General features: G+C 34.9%; 2 protein-coding genes and 1 long non-coding RNA gene across 3 annotated transcripts in view; 1 reads left to right on the forward strand and 2 right to left on the reverse strand.

Annotated features, from left to right (window-relative positions):
- The window catches only part of dpr20 (defective proboscis extension response 20), a 376,137-nt gene that overhangs the window by 315,146 nt on the left and 34,686 nt on the right, over positions 1-26,305 (reverse strand). The window lies entirely within an intron of this gene.
- The window catches only part of Oseg2 (intraflagellar transport protein Oseg2), a 37,242-nt gene continuing 30,991 nt past the window's right edge, over positions 20,055-26,305 (forward strand). Inside the window, exons 1-2 of the mRNA XM_075305745.1 lie at positions 20,055-20,191; positions 20,262-20,607. Of these exons, the coding sequence (XP_075161860.1) occupies positions 20,153-20,191; positions 20,262-20,607 (385 nt within the window). The 5' untranslated portion in view covers positions 20,055-20,152. The remainder of the gene's footprint in view (positions 20,192-20,261; positions 20,608-26,305) is intronic.
- Positions 24,545-25,442, reverse strand: LOC142234581 (uncharacterized). The gene is made up of 4 exons (XR_012721653.1): positions 25,377-25,442; positions 24,930-24,995; positions 24,725-24,800; positions 24,545-24,630 (listed from the first exon to the last, which is right to left on the reverse strand). It is a non-coding gene; the product is annotated as an uncharacterized LOC142234581 (long non-coding RNA).

Below are 26,305 nucleotides of genomic sequence, written 5' to 3' on the forward strand. Positions count from 1 at the left end.
CCAATTTTTGCATGGTTGTTAGAGACCATATACCAACACCATGTACCAAATTTCAGCCGGATCGGATGAAATTTGCTTCTCTTAGAGGCCTTGCAAGCCAAATCGGAGGATAGGTTTATATGGGGGCTATATATAATTATGGACCGTTGTAGACTAATTTTTGCATGGTTGTTAGAGACCATATACTAACACCATGTACCAAATTTCAGCCAGATCGGATGAAATTTGATTCTCTTAGATGGTCTGCAAGCCAAATTTCGCAGTCCGTTTATATGGGGGCTATACGTAAAAGTGGACCGATATGGCCCATTTGCAATACCATCCGACCTACATAAATAAAAACTACTTGTGCCAAGTTTCAAGTCGATAGCTTGTTTCGTTCGGAAGTTAGCGTGATTTCAACAGACGGACGGACGGACAGACATGCTCAGATCGACTCAGAATTTCACCACGACCCAGAATATATATACTTTATGGGGTCTTAGAGAATTATTTCCATGTGTTACAAACGGAATGACAAAGTTAATATACCCCCATCCTATTTAGTTCATATTGAACTTATGCACTGAAAAAACAGTGAACCCACCAGGAAGAAAAATTGTGATTAATTTTCGAAAATTTTAACTAAACAGTATTACAACGTTGACATCACGCCGACATCACAAAAAAAAAGGAAGGAAAGTGTAAAGTCGGGCGGGACCGACTATATTATACCCTGCACCACTTTGTAGAATGTGTTGGGGCTATATATAAAGATTAGTCCCAAATACATACATTTAATTAATTAAATATCACTCGATCTGGACAGAATTTGATAGACTTCTACAAAATCTATAGACTCAAAATTTAAGTCGGCTAATGCACTAGGGTGGAACACAATGTTAGTAAAAAAATATGGGAAACATTTAAATCTGGAGCACTTTTAAGAAAACTTCGCAAAAGTTTATTTATGATTTATCGCTCGATATATATGCATTAGAAGTTTAGGAAAATTAGAGTCATTTTTACAACTTTTCGACTAAGCAGTGGCGATTTCACAAGGAAAATGTTGGTATTTTGACCATTTTTGTCGAAATCAGAAAAACATATATATGGGAGCTATATCTAAATCTGAACCGATTTCAACCAAATTTGGCACGCATAGCTACAATGCTAATTCTACTCCCTGTGTAAAATTTCAACTAAATCGGAGGATAAAATTGGCCTCTACGGTCATATGAGTGTAAATCGGGCGAAAGCTATATATGGGAGATATATCTAAATCTGAACCGATTTCAACCAAATTTGGCACGCATAGCTACAATGCTAATTACACTCCCTGTGCAAAATTTCAACTAAATCGGAGCACAAAATTGGCCTGTGTGGTCATTTGAGTGTAAATCGGGCGAAAGCTATATATGGGAGCTATATCTAAATCTGAACCGATTTCAACCAAATTTGACACGCATAGCTACAATGCTAATTCTACTCCCCGTGCAAAATTTCAACTAAATCGGAGCAAAAAATTGGCCTCTGTGGGCAAATGAGTGTAAATCGGGCGAAAGCTATATATGGGAGCTATATCTAAATCTGAACCGATTTGGCTGATATTTTGCAAGTTTTTCGAGACTCATAAAATATTCGGATGTACGGAACTTGAAGAAGATCGGTTGATATACACGCCAATTATGACCAAATCGGTGAAAAATATATATGGCAGCTATATCTAAATCTGAACCGATTTTTTCCAAAATCAATAGGGATCGTCTTTGAGCCGAAACAGGACCCTACACCAAATTTTAGGACAATCGGACTAAAACTGCGAGCTGTACTTTGCACACAAAAATACATCAACAGACAGACAGACAGACAGACGGACATCGCTAAATCGACTCAGAATTTAATTCTAAGACGATCGGTATACTAAACGATGGGTCTCTGACGTTTCCTTCTTGGCGTTACATACAAATGCACAAACTTATTATACCCAGTACCACAGTAGTGGTGAAGGGTATAATAAGTAAATATTTTTCGACAAAGTCAAGACAATTTATTAGACGTAATTAATTTTTCTTACTTGTTAAAGAAAATTTTGTTGTTTGAAGGAAAAAATTGGAGTTCAAAATTGCAAGAATGTCTTTAGTGACATACAAAGTTCAAGATAGGCGTATTATTGGTAAAATTTACAAATTTTAAGAAATTCTGAACTATTTTGTGGGAGACACGAATTTAGTTAATCTTTATGCTTCATTTGTGTATAATTTTTTCCTCTGTTTTAGTTAATTTAATTAATGTTCGCAAAATATATTAAAGTCATGGAATCTTTTTTTTAAAGTAATAATTCCATGAACTAAAAGAGAGTTAAATCGGCTTTTGTGAAATATAGGGTTGAGTGTGTGTAGAGTCATTAATCTTTATACCCACATTTACTTCATAAAATGTTTGAGAAATACTTATAAACAGGAAATTTTCATAGGGCTGTGGAAATTTCAAAAAAAAAAAAATAAAATAAAAATAGTAATAACATTATACAAATAAATAATTGTTTCTAGTAAAAATAAGTAAACTTTAGCGTTAGTTTAACTACGGATGTTTTTGTGTATATAAAGCACTTTGGTTCTCGTTCGGTTTATATAGAGGAGCCTATTAATAATTATGAACTGCTTTAGCATGGTAATTAGAAGGCCAAATTTCAACCGGATCAGATGAAATTACCCCGTGAAGCTATAGAAGTCAAATCTTAGGAGTCAGCTTATATTGAGTCTATATTAAATATTGGACCCACTTGGAACATTTTTTCATGTCTATTAGAAAACATATACTGACATCACGTACCAAATTTCAACCGGATCTGATGATATGTGCTCCTCCAAGAGGATGCGCAAACCAAATCTGGGGATTGGTTTATATTGGGGCTATATATAATTATGAACCAATATGGACCAATTTTTGCATGATTATTAAAAAACATAAACTAACATCACGTACTAAATTTCAACCGGATCTGATGAAATGTGCTCCTCCAAGAGGATCCCCAATTCAAATCTGGGGATCGGTTTATAATTATGGAGCTATATGGACCATTTTTGCATGATTGTTTCAAGCGGATCGGATGAAATTTGCTTCTCCAAGAGGCTCCGAAAGTCAAATCTGTGGATCGGTTTATATGGACCATTAGGGGACATATATTAGGTTAGGTTAGGTGGCAGCCCGATCTATCAGGCTCACTTAGACTATTCAGTCCATTGTGATCCACATTAGTGAACTTCTCTCTTATCACTGAGTGCTCTCCGATTCCATGTTAAGCTCAATGACAAGGGACCTCCTTTTTTTATAGCCGAGTCCGAACGGCGTCCCACATTGCAGTGAAACCACTTAGAGAAGCTTTGAAACAATCAGAAATGTCACCAGCATTACTGAGGTGGGATAATCCACCACTGAAAAACTTTTTGGTGTTCGGTCGAAGCGGGAATCGAACCCACGACCTTGTGTATGCAAGGCGGGCATGCTAAACCGCACCACGATGGCTCCCAAAAAATTTGTCCTTAATATTTTGTAAATTTCGTATCCTAAAATTTAGGTTGCGTAATCTTTAACATCACGTAAATATTTTTTCAGTGTAAACTTGCAGAATCAGACTTAGATGTTGCTCTTTATATAAAGGAATTAACCGATAAATTGTTATTTAGGTAAATAGTTTATGGTAATCCATTCGCGAAATTTAGTTTATGGTAATCCATTCCAATTTAAATTTATTTTAGTTCGTGGAAATTATTAGGTTTTGGTTTTTCCCCCAATATGAGAAAATGTCCTATGTGTCTATCTTGAAGTAAAGGTGTGCACGTGACACGAAATTGTCGTGAATCACGAAAAATTACGTGACTCACGATGATGGCAACAGCGTGAGTGTACGTGAGCGTGATTAACAAATCAAGAGTCGTGCGTGAGTCACGAAAATAATTTCTTCGTGAGCGTGCGTGAGTAATGAATTTCGGAAAAATACGCTCACGAAAAAAATCCCGGCCACGGACATAAAACGCCTACGAGATGAATTCATTTACAATTTTAGTGACACCTGAGATGTTAAGAGTTTAATAACGCTCCCTACTTTAATCATGGTCATGTTTTCAAACACGTCGCTAAGGTAAATTACTCATAAAATTATTCGTCAGTCACGACATTTTTCGTGAGTCACGATATTTTTCGTGAGTCCCGACATTTCGTGCGTGAATGTGCGTGAGTACAAATTTTCTTTTCGTGAGTGTGCGCGAGCGTCAGTATTTAACATATTTAAAATTTTTGAAAGAAAATCTTCACTCCAGCTCTGCTAAAATCAGATTCCGATATAAAGACTTCTTGTTTCAATAAGGCAACGACCCACAAGGCCTGGGATGTGAAAATGTAGCTCCTTCACAACACCAAATACCTCAAAACGCTACCGCAAAACCCAGGTACTAACCCCATTGAAAACTAGGGTCTCATTTGAAATCGTGGATCGGACAAAACCAAATTTCAACTTAGCCAACCCTTAAGAAAGTGTTACAGGAAGAATGGGGCAAAACGTGTGGAAAATTTATAGAGTCGATGCCAAGACGACTGGAAGCCATTTGTGCTAACAAAGGGCACAATATCAAATAATAAGTGGATCAAAATACTGTCTCATACAATGCGATTACTGATGCGACGAATACTTTTCAGGGATGGAAAATACAATTTTTAACAAAGTACAAAAAAGATATTCTTATGAACGAGAAAGTACTTTTCACTACATTTTTTTGAACGAAAAAGTACTTTTCACTAAATTTCAACAAAAATTCCATTGGAAGAGTATTGTCAAGAGCTCCTTTAGACTGAATTTTAAAGAAAATAAAATTTGTTTGTCAACTCCTCAATTTTAAATATTTTTTTAGTTTTATATCCGCTTACATCGTATCGTAGTACTGTAATCACGGTTGCCTCAGTTGTACTTCATAAATTTTCTGAAGAGAAATAGAAATAAAGGGTGATACGGTCAAAATTTGGTCAATATAAACTTGACGTATTTCTTTCAATATTGCATTTAAAAAACCTGAACACCCCTCATTTTGAAGGTGTGTGTGTGTAGAATGTTGCTCCTACTTTGATTTTGGAATTCACTCTTCAGTTGTCAAAATGCCGTCCAAGCAAGAAGAGCAGCGTATCAAAATTTTGCTTGCGCATCGCGAAAATCCGAGCTACTAAGTCTGGATCGGGGGGAAATCGAAAACCGGAAGCCGCTGAGACGACAAAGAGAGTTGCCGGTAGTTTCAAGCGAAACCCTAACCTCTCTCTCCGAGATGCCGCAAATAAGCTGGGTGTGTCGTCTACAACCGTGCATCGAGCCAAAAAACGAGCCGGACTATCGACTTACAAGAAGGTAGTGACTCCAAATCGCGATGATAAACAAAATATGACGGCCAAAGCGCGATCCCGGAGGCTGTACACGACGATGCTGTCGAAGTTTGACTGCGATTACAAGCAGCTTCCGGGACAGGAGTTATATACGGCAAAAGGAAGGGGAAAGGTAGCAGATATTTTCAAGCACATAAAACTGTCAAAGTTCGCAAAGAAATATCTGGTTTGGCAAGCCATCTGTACCTGTGGCTTGAAAAGCAGCATTTTCATAGCTTCCGGGACTGTCAACCAAGAAATTTACGTGAAAGAGTGTTTGAATAAACGTCTGCTGCCTTTCCTGAAGAAACACGGTTGTTCCGTGCTGTTTTGGCCGGTTTTGGAATCTTGCCATTACGGTAAAAAGGCCATGGAGTGGTACGCCGCCAACAACGTGTAGGTGGTTCCCAAGGACAAGAACCCTCCCATCACGCCAGAGCTCCGCCCAATTGAGAAATACTGGGCTATTGTCAAGCGGAACCTAAAGAAGACCAAAGAAGAAGACTAAAGAAGAAGGTGGACATGGTGGCTGTACAAAATCTGATGGCAGGTGTCAAGCGTGAGGCCTGGCAATTCGGATTTGGAAAAGCGAATGCCTAACTGAATATTTTTCCTGAATTTTATACTAATTGAACTTGAAAAAGAAATTTAGTTTGATTTTTTAAATAAACGATTTCACCGATTTACACGCGTTTTCCTTTGACCGTATCATCCTTTATTTTGACAAAACTTTCTATACAAATAAAATTTTGACACAATTTTCTATAGAAATAAACTTTTGAAAACGTTTTCTATAAAAATAAACTTTTGACAAAATTTTCTATAGAAATAAAATGTTGACAAAATTTTCTATAGAAATAATATTTGGACGAAAATTTCTGTAGAAATAAAATGTTGACAAAATTTTCTATAGAAATAAAAGTTTGACAAAATTTTCTATAGATAATTTATATAAATTGGCCGCTAAGTGGCTTCAAATTACATGATGAAAATAAAAATAAAAATAAAATAAATATAAAATTTTGACGAAATTTTCTAAAGAAATAATATTTTGACGAAAATTTTCTGTAGAAATAAAATTTTGACAAAATTTTCTATAAACATAAAATTTTGACAAAATTTTCTATAAAAATAAAATTTCTATAGAACATTTTCTATCAAAATTTTTTATAGAAATGAAATATTGACAAAAAATAAAATTTTGACAACATTTTCCGTAGAAATAAAAGTTTGGCAAAACTTTCTGAAGAAATAAATTTTTGCAAAATAATATTTTTTGGTTCGTATTATTTTAGTAAGCGATCGATAACTTCTTTTACCAAATCGAGATTTTCTTCCCGCATGAACTTGTCTGTTTTGCCAAATTTTTGAAATACTATTAGCAAATAAGTTTGTTAAAGACTTTCTCAAAATATTAAAATATTTTGTTAAAACTATTGTACAATAAATCTGAAATCGCCTCAATCAAATGTCTATACGAAAGGTACTAAATTATTCGCGGGGGTAGTACGGTACTGACCAGGGTGGAATAGTATTGAAAAAAGTACTATAGTACTGCATTTTCCATCCCTGATACTTTTGTGAACATTTTTTTAGTTTTTTTTTTTTATTTAATGATTAATACAATGGAATTAATTTCTTAATTTTGTGGATACGTTTTGGAAGCATTTCAATAAAACTATCTAATAAAAATGTTAAACGGTTTACAAAAAAATACATTTGATTTCAAGAAATCAAATAAAAAAAGCGAATACTTTTGTGAGTCACTGTATTTTAGTGATAGCGCCGTTTGTCATCATTCCTGGTATTTGCACTTTTTTTGAAACAAAAATATTTTGAATTGAATAAATCCCAGATCTGAAACTAAATTAAATTGGCAACGCTTTCAGCCCAGCTACTACTAGTCTCTCTTTCTTTGCCCCCGATGGGTGAAACAATAACAATATGAGCACACTCCGGTATTAAATTTGTAATGAGGGACTACGACAAAACAAAGGTTGCTACGAAAACCCAAGCACAAATTCCTACACACACAGAAACATCAATGAGGTAGCATAACTGTGATATCCTGAAGGTATACACAAACACACACAAGATGGCATAAACAATTACACTAAAATACACCCACAATATCGAATTATACATACATACAGAGAGAGCAAGAGATGAAATTTGTGTATACTTTAGGCTATGTAGTTGTGAGTAGTGGAAAGGGAAATAGTGAAACCGTTAGTTAGTTAGTTTATATGTGTGTGTGTGCGAGTGGTATGGCTTGATTTCCTCGTCTGATAATAGAGTGCGTAACAGTGCTATCTCCAAGCATCATACATGAAGACAACAGAACGAAAATTGGCGCCTTGTGATACTATTGGCAATTATGGTACATATGCACACACATACATCCACACACAACTACACAACAATATCGTTGTGGGTTAAACGAAAGGAGAAAATGTTAGTAGGTTAATGACGATTACTCGACTTGTATTTAATTAAACGTGAACTCGTAAAAATTATGGGTTTGGGTATATATATTTGGCTTTTAGTGGGTTTGCTATGAATGCACGGTAGTTCTTTAAACATCAAGAGAAGAATTCGTGGGTGGAGCTGATAATTATCACCAATATAAGGGTACTAAGATACCACAAGGTTATTAAATGATTAGAGAATATGCAATAAATGCATTAAAAGGATTTATCAAATTGAGTAGTACACTGTGCCTCAAATGTAATGCAACCAACTTCAGGTCGTTATCATTTATAAATCGCTCGTCTGACAGCTGACATGAAAGTAACCAATTGGCGCCTTAAAATTATATATAACAGGTTGGCTGATAAGTCCCTGGTCTAACAAAGAAAAACACATTTTTTTGTCAAAATTCGTTTTTATTATTCAACATAGTTCCCTTCAAGGGCGATACAACGATTATAACGACCTTCCAATTTTTTGATACCATTTTGGTAGTAATCCTTCGGTTTTGCCTTAAAATAGGCCTCAGTTTCGACGATCACCTCTTCATTGCAGCGAGCATCCTTTTGAGGTCTGAGAACAAGAAAAAGTCGATGGGGGCCGATCTGTAGAATACGGTGGGTGGGGAAGCAATTCGAAGCCCAATTCATGAACTTTTGCCATCGTTCTCAATGACTTGTGGCACGGTGCGTTGTCTTGGTGGAACAACACTTTTTTCTTCTTCATATGGGGCCGTTTTGCCGCGATTTCGGCCTTCAAACGCTCCAATAACGCCATATAATAGTCACTGTTGATGGTTTTTCCCTTCTCAAGATAATCGATAAAAATTATTCCATGTGCATCCCAAAAAACAGAGGCCATTACTTTGCCAGCGGACTTTTGAGTCTTTCCACGCTTCGGAGACGGTTCACCGGTCGCTGTCCACTCAGCCGACTGTCGATTGGACTCAGGATTGTAGTGATGGAGCCATGTTTCATCCATTGTCACATATCGACGGAAAAACTCGGGTGTATTACGAGTTAACAGCTGCAAACATCGCTCAGAATCATCAAAACGTTGTTTTTTGGTCAAATGTGAGCTCGCGCGGCACCCATTTTGCACAGAGCTTCCGCATATCCAAATATTGATAAATGATATGACCAACACGTTCCTTTCATATCTTAGGGCCTCTGCTATCTCGATCAACTTCATTTTACGGTCATTCAAAATCATTTTGTGGATTTTTTTGAGGTTTTCGTCGGTAACCAACTCTTTCTGGCGTCCACTGCGTTCACCGTCCTCCGTGCTCATTTCACAACGCTTGAATTTTGCATACTAATCAATTATTGTTGATTTCCATAGGGCAGAGTCCGGAAACTCATTATCAATCCAAGTTTTTGCTTCCACCGTATTTTTCCCTTCAGAAAACAGTATTTTATCAAAACACGAAATTCCTCTTTTTCCCATTTTTTCACAATAACAAAAGTTGCTTCACAAAAGACGCTCTATCTCACAAGCTAATTGACTTACAGACGTCAAATTTTGACACGAATCATTTGAAGATTGGTGCTATATAAAAATAATATGCATTTAATACTAGCGACGCCATCTATGTGTCAGACCGGGGACTTATCAGCCAACCGGTTAGACAAAGAAAATGTCATTACAATTTTTTTCTATCACCTAAGGTGAAACATAATATGTTATGTTTGAACAATACAAACAATATTTTGTTTGGACCAATCCTGAAAATATATATGCTTGAAGCAAAATATTTTTGGGGGTGTAACTACACAAAACTTGCTCGTGAGCAGAGATGGTCTGTATCAAACTTTTTTAGGTTTGCGACTGTCGCAAAGTTGTAAACGTCGTAAACGTCACATACGCGTCGTAAATGTAGAAAAAGTAACAAAAGTCGCAAACTCAAAATACTTTAGTCGCGTCAGCTAGGCAGCGAATTCGATGATATCCCAGACGATGGTATGTGCGAAGAAGTTGCAATTCTTAGGAATGTTCACAATTTTCGGTTTTAGTCCCCACATTTTCCCTATTGCCTTTTGCACGAGTACAGGGTAACCGTGGATTTTCTCGTCCATTCTTAGCTTTAAGTTCAGTCTCCTGTCCAATATAACCCCAAGGTATTTTGCACACTCACCAACGGGAATTTCGATACCACCTAAGAAAATAGGCTTGACTATGGGAAAACTTTCACAAATTTCTGCAGAAACTCAGAGCGTATGCTGTCAAACTAAATTTAAAAATGTTCAGGATTTCTTCTATTCAAAATTTGCTTTTCTACAATAGGTTTACGACTTTTGCGACATACATATTATACCGTCGCAAATGTATGTCGCAAAAGTCACAGTTTGTGACAGGCCAACCCTGCTCGTGAGCTGAACATATCGCGAGATCGGATGCAACACATATTGAAAATTGAGCATGGGCAAAAGCCATTGACATTCCAAAAGTGCTTCAAGAGCTCACCAATCCACTAAAAAGTTAGTCTGGGAGCCACCATGGTGCAATGGTTAGCATGTCCGCCTTGCATACACAAGGTCGTGGGTTCGATTCCTGCTTCGACCGAACACCAAAAAGTTTTTCAGAGGTGGATTATCCCACCTCAGTAATGCTGGTGACATTTCTGAGGGTTTCAAAGCTTCTCTAAGTGGTTTCACTGCAATGTGGAACGCCTTTCGGACCCTTGTCATTGAGCTTAACATGAAATCGGGCAGCACTCAGTGATAAGAAAGAAGTTCACCAATGTGGTATCACAATGGACTGAATAGTCTAAGTGAGCCTGATACATCGGGCTGCCACCTAACCTAACCTAACCTAGTCTGGGAAGAGCCAATGATTTGCTTCGCTTGCACGAAAGTGACAAGTAAGTTTTCTCTGATGAGAATCCACTCCAAATTGAGCAGTTTATAAACAAACAAATAATCAGGCCAAAGTGGTCAGCTGAAAATGTACACTTTCGATTGCCCACCAGAACTCAAGCGACGCCGATGGTAATGATATGGGCCGCCGTAAGGGCCAATGGTCAATAGCCGCTCGTATTCATTGACCGGGGGGTCAAAATAAATGCCGAATATTGTCCTACACAGAAAAAAGTCAATTGTTAAAGTAATGCTACAATTAATTTATATTTTTTGCAAACAAAATGTATTTTGTTTTAGTTTATTGAGAACTTTTCCCCAGCGAAAGGAATATTTCTTTATTCCAAGGATGTGTCAAAAATTTGGTTAACTAAATGCCAGTAAAATTTCAATGACATGCAAATAAGTTCAACGGTAATTAAAACAAAGGAAGTTTTTCGTACACTTCTTTAAGATAGTAAGAATGAACTACAGCGTGGTTAAAATGCCACGCCTAAGATTTTTTTATTTCCATCCAAAATCCAAAAAGTCAGAAATAATTCGTTAATTTAATTAATTTCAAAATTTTAAATAAAATTGATTTCAATTTCCGCATAAAATTTTTCCCACAAAAACTTTTTTTCTGTGTAAAGACAGTAAAGAAGTCCTGAGTTTTGGTCGCAGGCCATGGACATTCCAACAAGGCTCACCATCATCGCACTCAGCACACCTCAACCAAGAAGCCTTAAGTGTAACGACAGGTTCCCCCTTATTTGCTGGGGTATACTCAGCGGTGCCAACTCTGACGATTTTTCGTCATTTTGACGATTTTTGATGGTAATTTTGGCCTCTGACGATTTGACGACGATTTTAAACAACGTAGTTATGAGATGACGATTTTTTTTAAATTCTCGACTCAAGTGTTTCCTTTTAAGGGTTTTTATGTCGATTTGACGATTTTTCAAAGTGATGTAGTCATAAGTCGACGATTTTCATAAGTTGTAATGTAAACAAGTTATTTTGAATTTCAATAATAGACAATTTATATGTAGCCGTCTCCAATGTAGAAAAAAATTTCACAGCAATCAATATAAATAAACCTGAAATTCGGAATCCCTTTGAAACTTAAACATTGCAAGGTATTCATTTGTCTAAAAACTATTTAAAGCTAAATATTTCCGATTGGTATGAAGCCAGTTTAGTTAAAGTTACCTTATTTATTACCGATAATAGTAATAATAATAAAAATTATACATGAGCAAGTAATAAGGATTTAAAATCGCTTGGAGAATAGGACATTTTCTGTCTAAATCGTCGTTTAATAAACTGGAAACTATATGACTTAATTAGAGATTTAAACGGCATTGTTCATGTAACTAAAATGAATTAAACACTTTTTTTATATTACAGCTTTATTGTGTATACAATATATGTATGCCTCAGATGTTTGAATAAAACTTTTATTTTGTTTCTAAATCTTTTTTTCAGCTGTTTTATAGGTGACGATTTTTTGACGAATTCTTTGGGATGAATTGACGATTTTGACGAAAATTATTTTTAAAATTGACGATTTTCAGCCAAAAATAGTTGGCACCACTGGGTATACTCGCGGGGGTCAGGATTCGCCACAGAAAATTTGTATTCGCTAGACCCGAGTAGATAAAAAACAAACGTGGATTTTCGATTCGATTATTCTTTATTGAGGAGTTCAGTAGAATTCGGTTAAAATCAAATTTTGTTAGCTATAGATGATAGGTTGGCGGTGGCTGCGTCGCGGACGTGACCTGGAGCAGTACTGCGTCCAACGGCGGTGTCCTGTGCTAGGCGGTCGTGAACGTTGTGTCAGGGATAGCTGGTTGAGTTGCAGCGAGTGGTCTGAGATCGATTCAGCTTCTCGCTCGGGGTACAGGTGGTTTGTGGGGCCTCAGTCTGTTGTCAGTGTCGGGTCAACGGGTCGGATCGTCTAAGCGTGGTTGCCTGGTATGTCCGCGTAGATTATACGCGGGTGCGAGACGGTGTACGAACGAACAAAAAAACGTAGGGTGCAGGGCGAGTCGGTGAACGAAGGGAAAGCGTAGGGTGCCTACTGCAACGTATCCACGTAGGGATACGACAAGTCGGTGTATGAAATGAAAAATGTTATGAAGCTTAATTTTCTCCACTGACTGTCTCCCTTCCATAGCTTCGCAATCCTTTTATGCCCAGCAGCAAAGATAATAAAAGAGGAAGATGGGAGATTGGCTTGCGTCATACCAAATGTTGCATTTATCAGATTAGTTTAATACATGTTTGTAACATTTTAGTTGTTTTTAGTTTTTATTTTTTAAATGAAAAATTTAATTTTCTTAATGAAACAATGATAAATTTTAGGCAACAACAAAAAAAATTACATTTTCCCATTTATGGAAATTTATTTCGTGCTCTTAATTTCTTTTTATGTGCATTTTAATGCTATGTCAATACTTGTCGTATACGCGTTTGGTTCGAGTATTAAACTAATGTGGTAAATGGTTTGATGTGCTCAGTAGCCAATCTCCCATCTTCCTCTTTTATTATCTTTGCCCAGCAGCTCCCTGTATATACACAAAAAAAAACTATTTACGAGATATTAAAGATTATTCAACCTAAATTTTACGATGCTCAATTTACAAATATTAAAGACAAATTCCTTTAAAATACTACATAATAAAAATGGACCCTAACATTTGTTGGGACCTGTTCCCAGCAAAAAATGGAGCACTATTCCAGCAGGATTGTAAGGAAAGAGGCAGTACCAACTGCTTACAAAACAACCGAATCAGCTCTGATTTTTGGGGGCGATTTAGAGCAGATTCTACATAGCGCTGATATAATTGCTCATTTTAATAGAAATATTTCTCAGAAGTCATATATAATCTTGAGTATAGCATTGTTGGCGTGAAGGAAAACAGCACTACCGTTCATGCATTTATACTGCATGAATTGGTTGCAATAACGTAAACGAATGATCATAAACTAGTTTGATTACCCGTTTACGTTATTGCTGCCCACTGCCTACTTTATTGTATACCAAAAAGCGCAACTAAACTCTTACTGCTGAAGTATTTTTTGCTGGGTTTTCATTTGATGTGGGACCAATTTTCATCTCCTGAGCTTAACAGTTTCATATCATAACGGTTTTAGTTTTAAAGCTTGCAACTTAAAATGGGGTTGAAATCAAAATAATCTGTGTTTGGGTTTGTCCTGTTATTGTGTTAAGTACAAATATAACAACCAAATATAAACAATTTAATAAATTCATTAATGAAAAACAATCAAGTATTGCAACAATGAACGATTTTTTGACCTATACCTGCGAACTGCTTGGCAAAAATGGAACATAAAGAGGAAACTCAAATTCTACACTAAATGTAAGGTTACAATTATTCAAATACCGACAACTCAGAATTAACAAGTATAAACGGCCGTAAGTTCGGCCAGGCCGAATCTTATATACCCTCCACAATGGATTGCATAGAAACTTCTCCTAAAGTCGATCATCCATAATTAAATTACTTGGGTTGCGTCCGATGGCAAGGCATCTTAAAACTTCTTAATAACTCATTCACAATAGGCTCGAAATCTACTAAAAGTTGATTTGAAATCCCTTTTTTATAAGGCAAATGACAGTTGAAATCTAGTTACAGTGGATTTTGGAAGTGTAATGTGTATGAGGTATAACATCATCTTCTAAATTGTAAGTTAGTATATGCGGGATATATAGTAGACAAAAGAAAGGTCGATTAAATACGTAAATATTCAGTTCTTGACCGGTATATATAATTACGAACTGATATGAACTTTTGTGTGGTAATTATAGAGCCAGAATTGAAATATGAGGGCCGCTTTATATGGGGGATATATACAATTATGAACACGAGTCTACCAAAAATGACAGATTTTTTACTGTTTGGTAGATTGGTAGAATTTTTGAAAAATATTCCTCTCCAACCATGAAATGTTTCATAAAACATTTTGACAAAATTTTCTACAGAAATAAAATTCTGACAAAATTTTCTATAGAAATAAAATTTTTACAAAATTTTCTATTGAAATAATTTTTTGACAAAATTTTGTATAGAAATTATATTTTGACAAAATTTTCTATAGAAATAAAATTTTGACAAAATTTTCTATAGAAATAAAATTTTGACAAAATTTTCTATAGAAATAAAATTTTGACAAAATTTTCTATAGAAGAAAAATTTTGACAAAATTTTCTATAGAAATAAAATTTTGACAACATTTTCTATGGCAATAAAATTTTGGTAGATTATTTTTGGCTCGAGTGGCAATCGTGATTTTTCTATAATTGGGGATCGGTTTATTTGGGGGCTATATATAATATAGATAGATACGGACCAATTTTGGAAATGTACCAAAATTCAACCGGATCGGATGAATTTTGCTCCTTCAAGAAGCTTCGGAGGTCAAATCTGGGGATCGGTTTATATGGGGGCTATATATAATTATGGACCGATGTGGACCAATTTTTGCATGGTTGTTACACTGAAAAAAATATTGTCGTGAGGTCAAAGATTTCATGTCTTTAAAATACGAATGCAAATTTTGCTTAGCATAGAAGACGCATTTCTCTAGTATAAAGTTTTTTTTCCTTGACCAAAGTTCGATAAACTTTTCAATGAAGTCGTATTGTCCTTATAATTAAGTGATTTTATTTAAAAATGGATATCATAACATGAAAGAAAAAAATGTTTGGGCTAAGGTCAACTTGACTTTAATAATTTAGAAAAAATCTTTAAATTTAATGAAATTGTCTTTAAATTTGTTGTCTTTTTGCATCTTGACTACAAAGCCAAAAATCGTTCAAATATAGGACATGTTTTTCAACACTTTATTTTAAAGACGTTTTTTACTTGAAACACAGCATAATTTCTACTAGAAATCGAGTCTTAATTTGGAAAATAAAGTCGTCGTTAACTTGTTTTTAAAGGACTTTGATAGCATATGAAGAAAAAAAGCTGAAAAAGCGAAAAAATAAAATTTTCTTCCTAGAAGCAAGTACACAAAACCCGATTTTAAAAAAGAATTGTGTCTTAAAAGTATCCTTACTTGTATTCTCCGCTTCTTTGGCTCGGAATCAACACCAAATTTTTTAAAGTAAAGACAAAATCTTTGGAACCGGGTATGCTTTTTTTTCAGTGTAGAGACCATATACCAACACCATGTACCAAATTTCAGCCGGATCGGATGAAATTTGCTTCTCTTTGAGGCTCCGCTAGCCAAATATGGGGATCAGTTTATATGGGGGCTATATATAGTTATGGACCGATGTGGACCAATTTTTGCATGGTTGTTAGAGACCATATACCAACATCATGTACCAAATTTCATATACTAGCGACGCCATCTATGTGTCAGACCGGGGACTTATCAGCCAACTTGTTATGTACCCTCCACCATGGAGTGCGTAGAAACTTCTACTAGATACGGTCATCCACAACTAAATTAAGGCATCTTAAAACTTCTTAACATCATCTTCTAAATTGTAAGTTAGTCCATGCGGGATATATAGTAGACAAAAGGTCGATTAAATATGTAAATATTCAGTTCTTGACCGGTATATATAGGGCAGAAATAATTACGAACCGATATGAAGTTTTGTGCGGTAATTATGTTATAGAGCCAGAATTGAAATATGGGGGTCGCTTTTTATGGGGGATATATACAATTATGAACACGAGTCTACCAAAACTGGCAGATTTTTTACTGTTTGGTAGGTTGGTAGAATTTTTGCAAAATATCCCTCCCCAACTATGAAATGCTTCATAAAACATTTTGACAAAATTTTCTACAGACATAAAATTCTGACAAAATTTTCTATAGAAATAAAATTTTTACAAATTTTCTACAGAAATAATTTATTGACAAAATGTTGTATAGAAATTATATTTTGACAAAATTTCGTAAAGACATAAAATGTTGACAAAATTTTCTAAAGAAATATAAAATTTTGACAACATTTTCTATAGAAATATAAAATTTTGACAAAATTTTCTATGGCAATAAAATTTTGGTAGATTATTTTTGGCTCGAGTGGCAATCGTGATTTTTCTATAATTGGGGATCGGTTTATTTGGGGGCTATATATAATATAGATCGATACGGACCAATTTTTGCATGGGTGTTATCGCTATATATTAGCGAAATGTACCAAAATTCAACCGGATCGGATGAATTTTGCTCCTTCAAGGGCTTCGGAGGTCAAATCTGGGGATTGGTTTATATGGGGGCTATATATAATTATGGACCGATGTGGACCAATTTTTGCATGGTTGTTAGATACCATATACTAACATCGTGTACCAAATTTCAGCCGGATCGGATGAAATTTGATTCTCTTTGAGACTCCGCAAGCCAAATCTGGGGATCGGTTTATATGGGGGGTATACATAATTATGGACCGATGTGGACCAATTTTTGCATGGTTGTTAGAGACCATATACCAACATCATGTACCAAATATCAGCCAGACCGGATGAAATATGCGTCTCTTAGAGGCTCCGCAAGCCAAATCTGGGGGTCCGTTTATATGGGGGCTATACGTAATACCATGAGACCTACATTAATAACAACTACTTGTGACAAGTTTCAAGTCGATAACTTGTTTCGTTCGGAAGTTAGCGTGATGTCAACAGACGGATGGACGGACATGCTTAGATCGACTCGGAATTTCACCACGACCCAGAATATATACTTTATGGGGTCTTAGAGCAATATTTCGATGTGTTACAAATGGAATGACAAAGTTAATATACCCCTCATCCTACACCCAAAAAAAAGGGAACCCATCGTGGAAGAAAATGTAGGTTTATTTTAGAAAATTTTAACTAAAATAGTTTTCTAATATCAACATGTTACAAATAAGTTAATACTTTTTGTCAAACTGAAGAAAATTTATTAAAAATAATTAAGTTTTTCTCGTGTTTAAGAAAACTTCATATCTTGAAAGAAAAAATTGAATTTAAAAATTGTTTAAAATGTCTTTAGCGCTATACGAAGTTCATGACAGGTACAATTTTAGTAAAATTTCTCATTTGACAGACTTATGAACTCAATTTAAGCAAACTTCTGCCATTTTAGGAAAATATTAACTATTTTATATTTCATGTCAGCCTGATACCGAAACAGGCAATTGACGTCCAAATGCATTATATCTAATTATACAATTATTTTTCGAGCTTTATGGACAGGTATAGATTAAGGAACATGGTTAATAGAGCCATTGAAAAGAAAACGCCAGATACAAATCTATACACGCCTGGACTGTACATGTTTCGGTTCGGGCGAATGAACCTTTCCACAGCCTTTAGTATAGATCTGTCTAATCTCTCCCAGCCAGATCTATACTAAAGGCTGTGGAAAGGTTCATTCGCCCGAACCGAAACATGTACAGCCCAGGCGTGTATAGATTTGCATCTGGCGTTTTCTTTTCAATGGCTCTATTAACCATGTTCCTTAATCTATATCTGTCCATAAAGCTCGAAAAATAATTGTATTAATAGATAATATCAAATTATTAACTATTTTATTAAACCCTGCGCCACACTGTGGAACAGGGTATTATAAGTTAGTGCATATGTTTGTAACACCCAGAAGGAGACGAGATAGACACATGGTGTCTTTGGCCATAATGCTCAGGGTGGGTCCCTGAGTCGATATAACCATGTCCGTCTGTCCGTCCGTCCGTCCGTCTGTCTGTGAACACATTTTTGTGATCAAAGTCTAGGTCGCAATTTAAGTCCAATCGCCTTCAAATTTGGCACATGTTCCTAATTTGGGTCAAAATAGAACCCTATTGATTTTGGAAGAAATCGGTTCAGATTTAGATATAGCTCCCATATATATCTTTCGCCCGATATGCACTAATATGGACACAGCAGCCAGAGTTTTATCCCGATTAACTTGAAATTTTGCACAAGGAGTAAAATTGGTAGTATAGTCATGTGTGCCAAATTTGATTGAAATCGGTTCAGATTTAGATATAGCTTCCATATATATTTTTCGCCCGATATGGACTTATATGGCCCCAGAAGCCAGAGTTTTGGCCCAATTTGATTGAAATTTTGCACTAGGAGTACAATTAGTAGTATAGTCATGTGTGCCAAATTTGATTGAAATCGGTTTAGATTTAGATATAGCTCCCATATATATGTTTTTCTATAAAACTTTGGTGTTGTTATTTTCCACATAAATTTTTGGGGCTAATTTTCATGGGGTCCATATTCAAAGCGCCGCTTAAGATATTAGTGACACCTTAGCGAAAGACGATAGGTTAGGTGGCAGTCCGATGTATCAGGCTCACTTAGACTTAACCTAACCTAGACTATTCAGTCCATTGTGAACTACTCTCTTATCACTGAGAGCTGCCCGATTCCATGTTAAGCTCAATGGCATGGGACCTCCTTTTTATAGCCGAGTCCGAACGGCATTCCACATTGCAGTGAAACCACTTAGAGAAGCTTTGAAACACTCAGAAATATCACCAGGGATAATCCACCGCTGGAAAAAAAAAACTTTTTGGTGTTAGGTCGAAGCAGGAATCGCATCCACGACTTTGTGTATGCATGGCGGGCATGCTAAACATTGCACCACGGTGGCTCCCTAGCGAAAGACGATTAAACAAAATACCCAAAAGTTTCCAGGTATCTCGAAACGGACACCCCGCGCCATGCAGTCATCTACAATTCCTTCGGCATTGTTGAATTGTCCATGTCGAGGAGTAGAGGTATGCATTCGTCCACCGAGTATATCGTATACCACATTAATTTTAGTTCGAAAAATCAAAAAAATCTGCAAAAGCAGTATAACGTTCTATTTTGGCAAATTTTATTATTACTTGGTAAGAAATCCAAAGAAACAATTGCAAAATGGCTGTTGTAACGTAATAATGCGAACTTAATACAGGTCTTAAAGCAGAAGAAATTTTTCGTACACACCACATTTTATATACAAACCACAAATTAAAACTAAAAATTTGCAAAATATGTTCCCGGAAAATATTTGAAGCATTTAAAGACTACAAGTGTTTAACTAACAATTTTTCTCACTTGTACAAGTTTTTCAATGGCCTTTGATGAGCTAAAAATTTAAGTGAGTGCTGATGTTTACCAGTGCGTATATTTCAAAGGAATGTAAATGAACAGAAGTACTTGAGAACTCATTGAAATTGAATGAAGTGACAGACATCAGATTATGGTCATAGTTTCATGAGTACAACTTCACTCACCTGTCCACCCATACACTGCTTTCACTAAATGCTTGCGTAGAGTTAGTGTCATAATAGGGGGTTGGTTAATGGGTTGCTATGCCAACCCTTGACGATGTTTTCAAAAGGGGGAAAAAACTAAACAGAACAACCCAAATATTTAGATGAATTAGCAGTAAAAAATTGTGTGCAATCTCTGAACTAAAGCATTGAAATGCAATTGAAATATTTGAAAACCATACTGGAAGGCCAGGTGATTGCAATATCTATCGAATGTAGTGAATTTATTTACTCTATTATTTTCTGTCACCATATTTCAAAAGGACCACATCAATCGTATTGCTGGACTTGCCTGGTCACCAAATCACAAAAAGTTGGCTATAGCCACAGCAGACCGTCACATTCTCTTGTACGATGATGGAGGTGAAAGGCGTGATAAATTCTCCACAAAACCCTCTAATCCTGCCAACGGTAAACAATCCTATGTCATACGAGGTTTGGCATTTAGTCCTGATTCTACGAAATTAGCAGTGGGACAAAGTGATAACATTGTCTATGTCTATAAATTGGGTGAAGCATGGAATGAAAAGAAAGTGATTTGTAACAAATTTCCACAGACAGCAGCAGTAACAGCTTTGATTTGGTTATCATCGGGAGCGATTATAGCAGGTAAGTAGCCACTGGATATATAATGTTCTTTTTTTTGCTAAAGGATTAATATTTGATGAAACTTGCCAGATATGGAAATTGACAAGCGTTCCGGAGGAATGTAAGTTTTCTTTGAGTGTATATAAGCCATGCTATTAAATCTAACGCCGTCGCGTCTTTTAACGTATTTACAATTCACCATCTATCCATAGTAGAGTTTATTCAAAAATGCCAACCTTTCGACCGAAGAAAAAATTCTTTTCTTCCGAACGAAATTTTAGACGAAAAAAAATTGGGCGGTATGAAAATCGACCCCATGAAAATAAGCCTCAAAAACCAAATGAAACAGGGGCACAAATGTGGGGCGAATATGAGCTGTATGAAAGTTAGCCACAACAAAATGTAGCTGAAACATGAAAATCCATCCCAATATAAAATTAGAGCTCATTTTCAATTTTGATTTAAAACACCGTGTGAAAATGAATTCTAACTGATGGAAAAAGTGTGAAGTTTTAAGAAAAACAAGTATATATGGCCGTAAGTTCGGCCAGGCCAAATCTTATGTACCCTCCACCATGGATTGCGTAGAAACTTCTACTAAAGACGGTCATCCACAATTAAATTACTTGGGTTGCGTCCGATGGCAAGGCATCTTAAAACTTCTTAACATCATCTTCTAAATTGTAAGTTAGTCCATGCGGAATATATAACAGACAAAAGAAAGGTCTATTAAATACGTAAATATTCAGTTCTTGACCTGTATATATAGGGAAGAAATAATCACGAACCGATATGAACTTTTTGCGGTAATTATAGAGCCAGAATTGAAATATGGGGGTCGCTTTATATGGGGGATATATACAATTATGAACACGAGTCTACCAAAAATGGCAGATTTTTTACTGTTTGGTAGATTGGTAGAATTTTTGATGTTTTAGACGATTTTGCAAAATATTCCTATGCAACTATGAAATGCTTCATAAAACATTTTGAAAAAATTTTCTACAGAAATAAAATTGTGACAAAATTTTCTATAGAAATAAAATTTTGACAAAATTTTGTATAGAAATTATATTTTGACAAAATTTCGTAAAGACATAAAATGTTGAATGGTAGATTATTTTTGGCTCGAGTGACAATCGTGATATTGCTGTAATTGGGGATCCGTTTATTTGGGGGGCTATATATAATATAGATCGATACGGACCAATTTTGGCATGGTTGTTATCGGCCATACACTAGCGAAATGTACCAAATTTCACCCGGATCGGATGAATTTTGCTCCTTCAAGAGGCTCCGGATGTCAAATCTGAGGATCGGTTTATATGGGGGGTATATATAATACTGGACCGATGTGGACCAATTTTTGCATGGTTGTTAGATACCATATACCAACATCATGTACCACATTTCAGTCGGATCGGATGAAATTTGCTTCACTATTAGGCTCCGCAAGCCAAATATGGGGATCGGTTTATATGGGGCTATATATATAATTATAGACCGATGTGGACCAATTTTTGCATGGTTGTTAGAGAACACATATCAACACCATTTACCAAATTTCAGCCAGATCGGATGAAATATGCTTCTCTTAGAGGCTCCGCAAGCAAAATCTGGGGACCGGTTTATATGGGGGCTATATATAATTATGGACCGATGTGGACCAATTTTTGCATGGGACCATATACCAACATCATGTACCAAATTTCATATACTAGCGACGCCATCTATGTGTCAGACCGGGGACTTATCAGCCAACCTGTTATGTTCCCTCCACCGGATTGCGTAGAAACTTCTACTAAATACGGTCATCCACAACTAAATTAAGGCATCTTAAAACTTCTTAACATCATCTTCTAAATTGTAAGTTAGTCCATGCGGGATATATAGTAGACAAAAGAAAGGTCGATTAAATCGTACATATTCAGTTATTGACCGGTATATATGTTATAGGGAAGAAATAATTACGAACCGATATGAACTTTTGTGCGGTAATTATAGAGCCAGAATTGAAATATGGGAGTCGCTTTATATGGGGGATATATACAATTATGAACACGAGTCTACCAAAAATGACAGATTTTTTACTGTTTGGTAGATTGGTAGAATTTTTGATGTATAGGACGATTTTGCAAAATATTCCTCTCCAACTATGAAATGCTTCATAAAACATCTTGACAAAATTTTCAACAGAAATAAAATTCTGACAAAATTTTCTATAGCTATATAATTTTGACAAAATTTTGTATAGAAAATATATTTTGACAAAATTTCGTAAAGACATGAAATATTGACAAAATTTTCTAAAATTTTGGCAACATTTTTATAGAAATATAAAATTTTGACAAAATTTTCTATGGCAATAAAATTTTGGTAGATTATATTTGGCTCGAGTGGCAATCGTGATTTTTCTGTAATCGAGGATCGGTTTATTTGGGGGCTATATATAATATACGAGGGAGGTTCGGAAACTTCTTAGCCTATCAATGAAATAGAATAGTTAGTTTTTCAAAAATATTTTTATTTTTCAATATAATCTCCTGAAACTTCAATACACTTAGTCCAACGCTTTTCTAGCAATTCCCACTTGATTAAAATAGTTTTCCTCAAGGTCTTCAAAATAGTGGTTTACAAGGCATTTTTTTAGATTTGGGAGCAAGTAAAAGTCACTGGGAGCTAAATCAGAAGAATAAGGTTGGTGGTCAAGCAACTCGTACTTTAATTCGTTGATTTTAACCATTGTTAAAACACTCTTGTGCGCTGGTGCGTTGTGTTGATGATTTTTTTTTTCTTTTTTTTTTTTGTAAGCCAGGACGTCGAATTTGTACATTTAATTGATCCAAAAGGTTGCAATAGTACTCTGAATTTATTGTTTTACCCTTTTGCAGATAGTCAATCAATAAAATACCTTTGAAGTCCCAAAAAACCGTTGCCATAACCTTACCAGTCGATTGCATTGTTTTTGCCTTCTTTGGGGCACTTCCTCCAGCTTCAGTCCATTTTTTGGATAGTTCTTTTGTCTCTGGAGTATAGTGGTGGATCCATGTCTCATCAACAGTTATGAAATGACGCTTCAAATGCATTTTATTTCGCTTAAAACGATCCAAACAAGCTTGAGAAATGTTCATTCTTATGCGTTTTTGATCGACTGTTAACAAATGCGGTACCCATCTTGCAGAAAGCTTTTTCATCTGTAGTTCTTCATGCAAAATTAAATGGACTCGATCATTTGAGATGCCCATGATATTAGCAATTTCGCGCACTTTTATTCGTCGATCATTTAATACCATATCATGCACTTTGGCTAGACTTTCCGTTGTTGTTGCTGTTTTTGGACGTCCACTACGTGGCTAATCTTCAATGCTTGTACGACAACGTTTAAATTCAGCAACCCAATTTTTTACTGTTGCATAAAAAGGAGCACTTTTTTATGTAAATATTTAATGACAGCATACATTTCTAATTTTTCCATTGCACTGAAAAAACAGTGAACCCTTTTCCATTGCAAAATGAACTAAACTGTAGTAATATTGACCATGATTTAGCCCTTAAGATTTTTTTCAACTTGTCTAGTTTATAATTCTCTTAAATTTTAGTTCATCTATAACATTGTATTTTAGTTCATTTTTACAACACCATAAGATTTATATACCCCTACCAAGTTAAAAAGTCAGTATTATTTTGGTTTACTTGCTTATTTTGTGGGAAACCCGATAATAAAAATTGGTTAACAGTCTCTTTAAAATGTCGACGACTAACCTATTTTTAAATCAATCATTCCACAGTACAGAGAAATTAAATAATTGAAGGAACAACAAACTGTTTTACTATTATGAAAATTTTCATACATTAAAATTAAACTTTCTTTAACCAAAAGTACTTTATTATAAAAACTTATGATGAAAGTTCTTAATACAATGTTTTTTGTGAATAAAAATTATGACCACCTGGAACAGAGAGTAGTTCATTTGAACCCGCTGTTTGGACATTTTGACTTATCCTTTTTTTATTCATCGTAGGTAGTTTTTTTCACATATCTTGCTGGAAAAAATGGAAACAAAAATGAAAATTGTTAAAAATTAACACCATGTAATGAAATATAATTTTTAATTCTTCATTTTAGCTTGTAACTTACCATATTTGGGGCATTTTATCAAATGGTGTAAAGAATTCAACTTTTCTTTGGAAAACGTATCTCATAAAATTTGTACCTGAAACAATTAGAGAAATAATGAAGTATTCTAAATAAACTCATAGAACTGTGTTGTTATCGATGTGAAGGATATAATAAAATAAATATTCTAGTTGAAAGAAAGCCAAAGTTTTAATATAAAATTTACCAATTCTCTATTAAATTGTACGCTGAGGGGAAATATAAAAAGTTGTCCAAATTTATTTGGGTTACTCTGAAATTAAATATTAAATAAAATTATTAAATAAGTTTTCAAAAAATCTAATGACAAAAAAAAATAATAATATGCATTAAAAACCAAATATTCTTGATAACCCGAGACAGTCATCATTCGTCAAAATGACGACACGTAATTTCATTTTCGATTTAAAATGCATTTTAGTCTATTGGGAAATGGTGAATTTAAGTTATACTAATTCGACCGTTTTATGAACCAAATTGAATAAGAAAATAAACTCAAGTTTGGCTCACTTTTTCGCTCACGATGAAAATTTTAGCGTCTTGAAATGAGCCGTAGTCAAAATGAAGGCTGACGTTAATGTACAAAAAATAAGGATGACTGTCCAGGGCTAAAAGAAAGTTAAAGAATCCTTACCAATTCACTATTAAATTACAGGCAAAGGAGTACTAAAAATTTGTCCAAATGTTTAAGGGGTTATTCTGAAATTAAATATTTGTTTTTACATTAAAAATATTACATTGGTTTCCAAAAAATTTGATTAAAGAGATACTAAAATAAGGCATTAAAAACCTGTAATTTTGATGATAAAAAGGTCACAAAAACGTAAATATTCTAGTTAAAATAAAGCCAATTTTTAAAAGAAAACTTACCAATTCTCTATTTTTTATTTGTTCGAATCCATCTGGAGTTGCTCTGAAATTAAATATTGCTTTTACAACAAAGAAAAACATTAAACTGGTTTCCAAAAAAATTAATTAACAAATAATAATATACATAAAAAATATTCTTTTTAAAAGAAAGTCATTTTAAAAAAATACTTACCAATTTATGAATAAACTATACGCTGAGATATAACAAAAATTTTCCAAATTCATCTGGAATTGGATATTAATTTTTTACATAGAATAATAAAAATTTCAATACACTTTCAATTTCAACATATTTTCCTAAATATTCGTAATAACTTTTTTCTAAACTACCGATAAAATATTAATAACTTTCATTTAAAAGGTTTAATAAACAAACACCAATATATGTCTCAAAAATCCAAAATATTCCATGCCTTTATATTCCCTTGTTGCATACCTACTTAAAAGATGCAACAGCCCACGCCAACGCCAACTATACAACTGAAGCATGCCAAACAAAACCAAGCAAAGCCAAAACATTCCTACAACAACAAAAACACATGTGCCTTTATTGAAAACAACACCTCATCCAGCCAAATAAACCATCCGCGAATAACAAACACACACACACACAAACCACTAAATGCACAAAAATAACAAACAACCCCACGCTCATGTATACACAACAAAACTCAAGTAACATCATCTTTACAT

This window comes from Haematobia irritans, chromosome 4 (assembly GCF_050003625.1).
Source record: "Haematobia irritans isolate KBUSLIRL chromosome 4, ASM5000362v1, whole genome shotgun sequence".
NCBI classification, from domain to species: domain Eukaryota; kingdom Metazoa; phylum Arthropoda; class Insecta; order Diptera; family Muscidae; genus Haematobia; species Haematobia irritans.